Source organism: Sinocyclocheilus anshuiensis, unplaced genomic scaffold (assembly GCF_001515605.1).
Source record: "Sinocyclocheilus anshuiensis isolate Anshui unplaced genomic scaffold, SAMN03320099.WGS_v1.1 scaffold337, whole genome shotgun sequence".
NCBI classification, from domain to species: domain Eukaryota; kingdom Metazoa; phylum Chordata; class Actinopteri; order Cypriniformes; family Cyprinidae; genus Sinocyclocheilus; species Sinocyclocheilus anshuiensis.
Window position 1 is genome coordinate 1,699,733 of NW_015537968.1, and position 9,634 is coordinate 1,709,366.

General features: G+C 38.9%; 1 protein-coding gene across 3 annotated transcripts in view; it reads left to right on the top strand.

Annotated features, from left to right (window-relative positions):
• Positions 1-9,634, top strand: part of LOC107668925 (phosphatidylinositol-binding clathrin assembly protein-like) — a 67,671-nt gene that overhangs the window by 21,014 nt on the left and 37,023 nt on the right. For all 3 annotated transcript variants that reach the window (XM_016460989.1, XM_016460998.1, XM_016460981.1), the window contains one exon: positions 2,978-3,120. In XM_016460989.1, the coding sequence (XP_016316475.1) occupies positions 2,978-3,120 (143 nt within the window). The remainder of the gene's footprint in view (positions 1-2,977; positions 3,121-9,634) is intronic.

The window sequence follows — 9,634 nt, forward strand, 5'->3', positions numbered from 1 at the left end:
CTTTAATGTTCAAAAAACATTATTTTTCAAATACTGTACATTATTGTAGGTCCTCTATGCCCCGCCTTTCTCAAATGCTTCGTTTTCTACAAAGTCCCTCCTTCCGACAAGCGCAGTCTGCTCGTTAGAAATGTAACGCCCCTTACCATAATCGCGAGCTTCATCTTTCAAAATAAATGTAAAGACAGAGCCCGAAAGGGGAATAGAGTCACGTGACAGACACAGTGATGAAGCTGGTATGTGTTTTTACATAACTTGATTTTAAACTTGCAGTTACCCTGTTTTGCAGTTGAATGTGTGTCCTAGCATGTTTAAGTAAAATAATTTGAGATACATGTAGGGACATACAGTATCGTTTTCAGTGCATATGCAGTTCTTAAAGTGCCTTGAATTTGATTTTAAAAACCAGTCCCTCCAGGATTTCGCGGGAATTTTTTCTGATTTTTGCGGCCTAAAATTACTGATTTTGCTGTGGCTTTTCTCAAAATTTGCAGCATTTCTTATTGTTTTGCAGTGAAAATATACCACAGACAACATTCTTCTAACATTATGACTTTTCTGACTTCGAGAAGCATTGTAGGGCTCTAGACCAGTGTTTCCCAACCTTTTTTAGTTGCGGCACCCTTTGGAAATTTTAACAAACTTGTGGCACCCTACAAAATTAATGAATTGAATTGAATAAAAAATGACAAGTAAGCAGTCAGTAATAAAATAAGAGCAAATAAAGAAATTAATAATGATAGCACAAATAAATAATAACGATAGGCCTTCGAAATAAAAAAAATGCTTTTTAGTTTTTCAGGTAGGTCTAACAGTAGGGTTAAGATATCTGTCGGCTCGATTTTTGAGCGGACTTTGCTGTTCCGATTCGCATGAACTGTATATGAGTGGAGCGCTGACGACTGAGCGGAGCGCACACACGCATAGAGCGGGATAATACGCAGAGCCTCACACCACGTGAAAGTAAATCCTGAGCGGTGAACTCATTTTCGGCAGCCGCTCGACAGACAGCACCCCGGTTGGGAAACACTGCTCTAGACTAACATTTGAGGACACCAGCACCAGAGCTGTTAAGTTCTACAGAAAGTGGCACCAGCTCCTGACAGTAAAGCACTCACCCCAATCACACATCTCGGAGATGTCTATTTGATGTCTGCATTTACATGTGCAAGATGTATTTTTAGAGTGTTTGCTCATCTGCAATACGTCTCTAAGATGTTTCCTGTCAGATGTCAAATAGACATTTATTAGAATGCATTCTGAGACGTTTATCAGATTACACAGCAGATGTTTCCCAGATCTTTAGCAGACGTCTTACATATGTACTTGTGCTGTCTGGGTAGTTGATATGCAAATAAAATGAACTTTTATTACCATCATTCATAATGTCTAAATATAATTTAATAAATACAAAAAATATATATTAGGGAGTGGAAATGGCTAATAAGCCTATAAGTACTTCTCTGCAGCCATCTACTAGTGGTAATTTAATGTCTTTTTTTTAAATAAGTGTTTGCTTTCCTACATTATGAAACTTTTAGTTTTATAAATGGGGGCAACCTATGAAGGACGAACAAATAATGTCATCACATTAAAAATAACTTTCAAATTCAGTCTCAGATAAACGGTAAATTTCAGATAAACGGTCTGCACTGCCAAACCAAACGAGTAGCGCGGATTCATTCCGCTTTCGGTTCGTCTGTCCAATGTAGCTCTTGTAAATTGGTCATGATGAGAACGCAAGGCTGTTCATTCCATTTTTGGAACTGAGAAACAACCTTTCTTTGACTGAATGCGCGTTGCGATGACGTCATGGGACGCGTCTAAGCCCAAAATCTGCGGCAATTACGAAAGTTTGCGAGCTCTTGCGAAAATTGCGGAGTTTGCTTGATTTTGCGATAAATTCAGCGATCGCAAAATCCTTGAGGGACTGAAAAACCCTGCAGATACCCTGTGTTATGATAAGTGACTTATATTGCATTCAAGGTATACGTTTTATTGGTTCATGCATTTCCTGGAAATCAATATTTATTTAACAGATATAATATAATAGATATAATAAGATATATGATCATCTCAACCAATAACTGCTCTGTCAATGCCAACAGAAGTAAATGTTAAAGTGCATTTCATGTTTCACAGAATTCAATGAAAATTATTATAAAGCTCCTCTATGTAAATATGAATTACACCACAGAGGCTTATCTACACACACTCCACACTGTGACGCATCACATCCTCAATTTATAGGCCATTTGAACCTCACTGGCATCCTGTAAGTGTGTTTTGTAGATGTATAGCCCATACTAGTGTACCGTCTCTTTTGCCAGATCCTTGTGATTCATCATCAGTCTCCAATTGGGAGCTGCACTACTTACTACTAGAACTTCCTGTTAGAACAACAGACAGGCCCGCAGGGCCGAAATCCGACAGATACGGAGGAGTCATCTCCCTCATTACCTGCTCTGTGTGTGAAAAGATGTTTCTCTCAAGGGAAGGGGGTAAAGAGATTTGCCTTTGAAGAACAAAAAGAACACTATGGGCTGTAGGAGGAATGTTTTCATTATGCAAACAGGACAGAACAGAAACAAGTGTTTTCGAGCCTCTGATGGTGTTCAAGAGATGCTGCTTTCGGATGCGAGTATGCAAAGCAAAACTAGGATGCTGCTGCATATTTAAAGATGTGACGCTCTTTGGATCTTCTCTTGTCTGTGAGTGTTGCATAACAGAACAACTGGGTTAGAAGCCTGTCTAACCCTTGGTGTAGCATACAGAGAGATATGAGAGTCCGATGAGATCTACTTCCAGTAGCTCCTGCTGTAGATACTTTAATGTGTGTTTCATGCAATGCAAGGGCCCTGCCATGTTTGTGTCCATGCTGTGTTTATTGGAACATCTTGTGCGGGATCTTGGAACCATTAGAGATGTGAATCAGTGATGTGTGTTGCTCTAACATGTGCCCCATGTGTGTTTTCAGACTTGATCCACTGCACCAATGAGATGAATGTGAACGTGCCCCAGTTGGCCGACACGCTGTTTGAAAGAACCACCAACAGCAGCTGGGTTGTGGTCTTCAAAGCGCTCATCACCACACACCACCTAATGATGTATGGAAATGAGGTGAGAGATTCTGCACTGGTGCTTCATACTTTTTTTTTTTTTTACCCATATCAGACACCCTTCTGTGCTGTTACTGTTGAAGATCAACAGCTTGGTCAAACTGACCCTACTTGACAAATCACACCTCAGCAGTCACAGTTTTGCTGTTTGTGACCAAGCTTGTATGACACATGGTGACAGTAAAAATTATTCTGAATATGATTCTGAATATGCTGATTTGGTGCCCAAGAATCATGTTATTATTATCGGTGTTGCTGTGATGCGTTATTTTCAGGATTCTTTGAGGAATAAAAAGTTCAGCATTTACTTGAAATGGAAGTCTTTTGTAACATTATATGTCATTACTGCTACTTATTATAATTTAAATTAATCCTTTTTAAATCAGATTTAAATCAGATGCAGATCCACTTTCTGATTTGAGCCACGTTTAACTATGATGTCAGAGTATCCTGTTTTGGTACATAAATAACTTAATATATTTGTTTTCATTCTTAATTTTTTTATTACATAGTCATGGTGGACTGGTAGACAAAATATTTAACTGCTGTTGGACATTTCTGTAGATAATTAATGTATTTTGAAACTGCAGTGAAAAACACTAACAAGCATGTTCTGTTAGTGTTGTAGTGGAGTTTGAAAGTGCACAGTTTATGTACAGCAACAAGAATTAGATGGTTCTATACAGGCACAAACACAGTCCACTAATGATTAACAGTGGGTAGGTGAGAATATGACACACACACACACAAATGATATATACAGTTAGGATGTGACCTAGATGTGCACATGGACCCCTTAATGTATTGCTCCTACATGAGCTCCTCTAGAAACGCACACACGTTTATCTAGCTACAGTATCTAAATGAGGACGTACCAAATACTTGTTCTCTTTCTATGTAAAGCTAATTGTACACTACTTAGAAACAAAAACTTTTTGCATTTTTAGAATTAAAACACATTCATAAGTCATTTTCACATTCACCTTTGAGCATTTCTCTAAAGGACATTTTGTCAGTTTAGATAACTTTAACTTGAAGTTAATTCAGCTCTAAGAGATTTAAGTTCAGTGAAGGATTCGTCTGCTTGATTCAGATCAATAACGCATGAGTCACTTGCGTGATACTTTCAAAGAATTGACTCAGGGTCATTTATTTGTGAAGTGGACTGCACCATTCACACTATATGTTTGTTTTTAAGTGCAGCCAGTGAAGAAAACAAAAGTCTTTTTTTTTTCTAGTTTTAAAGTCTATTGTATCGTACCATTGTTCTTTCACAGTACACAGTCCTTTTTATCTCATCACGTTCAATTTAGTCTGCAAGCTCACAACTCGGGTAAAATATAATTACATTTTCTGTGGCGTTGTAGATTCTGCAGGAAACGGTGGCACACGCACACACATAAACAATGGCAGCGCTAGTGACTCTCACACAACCTTGATCATTCACTTGGGCTATAAAATAAAAAGTCCTTCACTATATGTCCTGAGCTCGCCAGTGTCAGAGATAGATAAAGTGTGCAGGACTGTCCTTCAGCACACCCTGTTCTGCGGCATGACAGGGCACTAATCAGTCAGGGGTGGTTTTTGTTATCGGAGCTGAACGTCTGGTCCAGGTCGAGTCTGGTCTTAATCCTTTACCCCGTTATGGCTTGAAAAACACACGTTTGGTTATCACTGTCTGCTGAGGAGCAGAGACGTTTGTCTTGTCAGCAGTAGCCCCGTGAGAGGGCACAGAAAAGGCCACAGATAAGGTGTTGTTGATAAGGACGTTTCCACATGCGTTTGTGCAAATAGGAGACAAAAAGGGCGATGTCACTCACTGATGGCCCAGATGCAGAACGCACAATTTGCTGTAGTGACGTCACTGGAAGTGTATGTTGTGTAGGGTAGAGATAGAGAGAAGAGTGGGTTGGAGAAACATCTGGGTTAGGATAACTTTAAGGATAAGGACCTTTAAGAGAGAGAGAGAGAAAGGCAAGGGTCAGAAAGAGAATGAGTTGGAATTTGAATCAGCTGGTTCATGTGGGGTCACACAGTGGACAAATTGATTAACCTTGTATGGGGACACCACTGCCCCTGCTGTCCATCTAGAACGGTTCATTTTGGATACAGAGGACTGAGTGGGCGAGCGAGCTAATACTTGAGATAGAGAGAGTCTGTGTGTGTGAAAGGGAAGTTCATTGGATCAGGTTAACGCTGGAGGCTCAGATAAAGTTTTGTTTAATCAAGATAGATAACCCCCTGCTGATTGTATTTAAAGAGACCCGCCTCAGTCTGCTGGAAAATGTAAGAACTTATGTCTTTTTGGCTTCGTCATTAACTTCTCTGTCAATACTATTTGAGTTGAATAGCACATAGACAAAACAAACACTTGTTCATATTCAGAAAACACTGGGCAGAAGATTGAATGAAATTAAGATTGAATGTGATATAAACATTGTAGAATTTTTGTCACTTTAAAAGTTGCGTCTTTATTTTTAATAATCGCTGGGATCAGATCATATATACACAATGCTGAATAGGACAGTCCAGAATTACACACAAGTTCTTAATTTCATATGAAGGTCCACCACTATGCTCCTCATGCCAGAGTCCAGTATCTCTTAAACATATTTTATTAAATTGTGCTGGTTTAACTTCTCTCAGAAATTAAAGCTCAAAAAACACCAACCAACAATAAATAATTTTGCTTCGGCAAAATGTGCGATTGGTTGATCTACTCACTGTTGTCTCATGCAGCTGTGTCTATAGAAAATCAGAATTAACTATATTTAGTGTAATAGATGTTTCTGGTCTTATTATGCAGTGCATGTTAGTCCAAAGATGAAAAAAAAAAAGGACTTCATAAAAATCTAAATTTAAATAATTTTCACATCTGAAACGTCTTACTTGATCAGCTGATGTCAGATAGACCGCATGGGCTCCTGGATAATATTAATTAATAGCCAAATAGCTGTAGGCATTGTTTCAGGCTATTGCTGTAATTAATGCAGCCTTTCTGAAATCTCGCTGATAGTAAACACAGAAGATTAATGTCAACACAAGACCACCAAAGAGTTTCAGCATTTAAATGTGTTTTTAATGAATCCATGTAAATGTCAGTCTTGAAAATGACTTTTGCTCTGTGAGCGTGAACACGGGTGCTCAGTACGTACTCTGGGATTCTGATGTGTTTCTGAAGAACTACACAGAACAGCCTCTGATTCATACAGTACACTTCCAAATGCTGAAATAAGCTGCAATTCAGCCTTGCTGTGTGATGGTTTAAATTAATTTGTTGCTATTTATAAGACCAGAAAGTGCAATCACTGCAATGTATAGTCCATGGAGTTGTGTCAGTTGCAAGATCTTTCTTTGCTTCATAATATCAAAGAACATGTAATTGGGCGTAAGACATTGCTTCTGTTTTTCAGACTTCTTTTGTGTCTATTTAAGAAATCCGACTAAATCTGTCAAGTGACATGAAAAATGACTGTATTTTATAATATGCATGTACAGTATACATACACACATTTATTTGAGTATCCTGTAAAATTTGGAAATGCGTCTCAAACTCCACAGGAAAAACAAATGCCGTTCCATGTTGAGTTTAAGGCTTTTCCGACATAGCTGTGAAATGGGCTGTTTAACATTCTGGCCATGTGCTGACTCTGAGTTCAGTTCTCTACTGTGTGGGATCTGTTTGCATAATGGATGCTGTTTGTGAGTGATGTGTGCTAGGAAAGGTAATTATTACCTTTTATGAAACACTCTCTCACTCCCCTGATGACTTCTCCTTCTCCCTGCAGGCAGGAATGGCAAATCTGGGCAGAAAACAAACAGCTGCTGCTCAGCAATCAGTAATTCATAAGTAGGGACTTCAGTAATAAACTACATGTGGGAATTGGTGACTGTGACTCACCTTGTTGGATTAGACCATTGACTTTTTTTTTTTTAGTGGCAGTGACATGAGTCTCCTACACACAGTTAATGGCTAATAGCTGTTCCTCACACTGGTGTGCTGGAGGGTAGTTTTTTATTTTATTGATTTATATTTACATTTTGTATTTACTGTTTTTTTGATGGTGAGATTTTAGGAGCATGAAACATAGCACTACATCAGCTTTGTATAGTGGGTGAAGATTTGTATTTTTTTTTATTTGGTCACGCATTTCTGTTTTTGCATTTTGGTACGGTCATTTTAGCTCTGAATCAGATGTCATGAAAAGAATGGGTTTTGTGTTTGAAAATAATCGCTATCAAACAATGTGCCTCCTTTCGCTTCCTGTCATTATCTTTTTGTGCTTGCCGTTTTTCTGTAAGCCTTTATTTTTTTCTAACCACCATAATTGCTCAGGCCGTATCCATAGAAACCTCAGAACATGTATGGATCGAGAGAGCGAAGACCAGCAGCCGGCACATTATCAGGGCATCATCATGCACCCTATTTACACATGTTCCCTGCAGGGTTAGCGCTCTTGCGCACCAACCAGCACACATACAGATTTCACATAGCAGTGAAACACAGTGCTGTTTCTAGATCAGTTCCCGACTGCACAAACAAAATCAGTGGCTAAAACATGAGCAATCCCTGTTCCCAGATTGCTGATATCTTCCCTCAGCCTGAGCTGCTGTGTTAATAGAAGCTGCTCCCTTTGGGAAAGAAAGCTCCCTGCCAAAGAGCCTCCTGCCTTCATAATAAATGATGCTTCACTCTGACACTACTTGAGGTTTGTTCTCACATTAATGATTTTGCTAAGCAGAGAATGCCGAACCCTTCCTGGCCTATCAATCTATATTTGTCGTCCCTACTGCTGCCATCCATTTTGAATAACCTCAGCTATGTAAAAAAAAAAGGCAGGGAGATTGAGGCTTTCATGCAGAGGAGCAGGCAGGCGAATGTGGATTTGCAGACTCCACTGAATTAGTAATCCATATCGATCTACACTCTGGAATGGAGCAATATTCTCTGCAGTTTGGTACACACTGGCTCGGCCATGCGTTTTCCACAAGGTTTCTCTCCAAAGTTAAGCCACAGTACCAGAGAGAGCTAACTCATGCTCTGCACAGCTGCCGTCCTGGGGATTTTCATCATGGTCTGAATGTGGTACGCCTCACTCCGCTTCTCGTCCCTAAGGATTTTAGGCTGGTATTTGAGGCACCGATGCAAATCAGAAGTATGTCAGTAGTTTTCTTTGAGAATGATTGGGAACACACCGTTAGATCAGGGATTTTTGATGACAAGGACCTCTAAATTTGAAAGGAATCCCCTTCCTAAAATATTAAAGGGATAGTTCACCCAAAAATGAAAATTAGCCCATGATTTACTCACCCTCAAGCCATCCTAGGTGTATATGAATTTCTTCTTTTAGACGGATCCAATCGGAGTTATATTAAAAACTGTCCTGGCTCTTCCAAGTAGGGTTGTGCCGATAGACGATAGTATCGTTTATCGACGATAGTCAGAGATATCGACGATAGCAGATGTCTTTGTCGATAGTCAAGACGATATTAGGCTCATTCTCCTATAAATGTATTAAATTATTATTATTATTATAAGGCGGCCTATTATAATTCGACTATTATTATCAAATTGCCCCGCTATTTCACTTCAGCACCGCATTTCACACTCGCGCAAATGAGGATTAGAGCCTGTAGCCGGTGACGGAGTCTCCAACCACAAACACAGACGTACATCGTCTGCTGATATAAAGTATTTCATTGCATTTTAACAAGTAATCTGAACAGCCCATATACAGTGCACAGCATAAATGAGTACACCCCCTCTGAAACTTAACAAATTCAGCAATTACTCTTTGCTTAGAAGACATAATATTCCAGCAAGTATGCTTGATCAGTTACCAAAGAAGAATGTTAAAATTATTCAAGAAAATACCATTTTCTTTTCAAAGTGATAAAATGTTGTGTTGCAAAAATGAGTACACCCTCCTGAAAGTTACTAAATAAAACAAATTTTTTTTTTTTCTGGTGTAAGGTTAAGGCAAGTATTGATCAACAGGTAAGTATGACAAAACTGTTAAAGGTAAGTAATTTCTTGATAATTACGTGTTATATGGCCCACTGAATCATACTCAGACTTAATGCTGACAACAATGAAACCACTTGAGAGAGAACTGTCAGGAGATTTATTTCTTAGCATAAAAGAGGACAATGGTACAAGAGGAATACCAAATTATTGTTTTAAGTGTGAAAATATAGCCAAAGTAACACAGAAATTCAAAAACAATGGACTTGTGGGACTTGTGGTGAAATAATCAGGTCTTCACTTGAAGCTTTCTTTTACTGATGAGTGAGTTTTTGCTAGAATTGCTAGAAAAGAAACACTGTGAAAGTGTCTCAGAGCCGGCAAAAGCTGTGAAAGGAGTGACACTTTATCTCACAGAGTAAGATGCAGCATGCAGAAGTGACATGCATGGTTGTTTATCCACACCAGAACTACCGACTGTAGCCAAAGCACAATAAACTCATTTAGCTTTTTCCAAGGCCCATATTTACAAAATATAGACTTCTGGAAA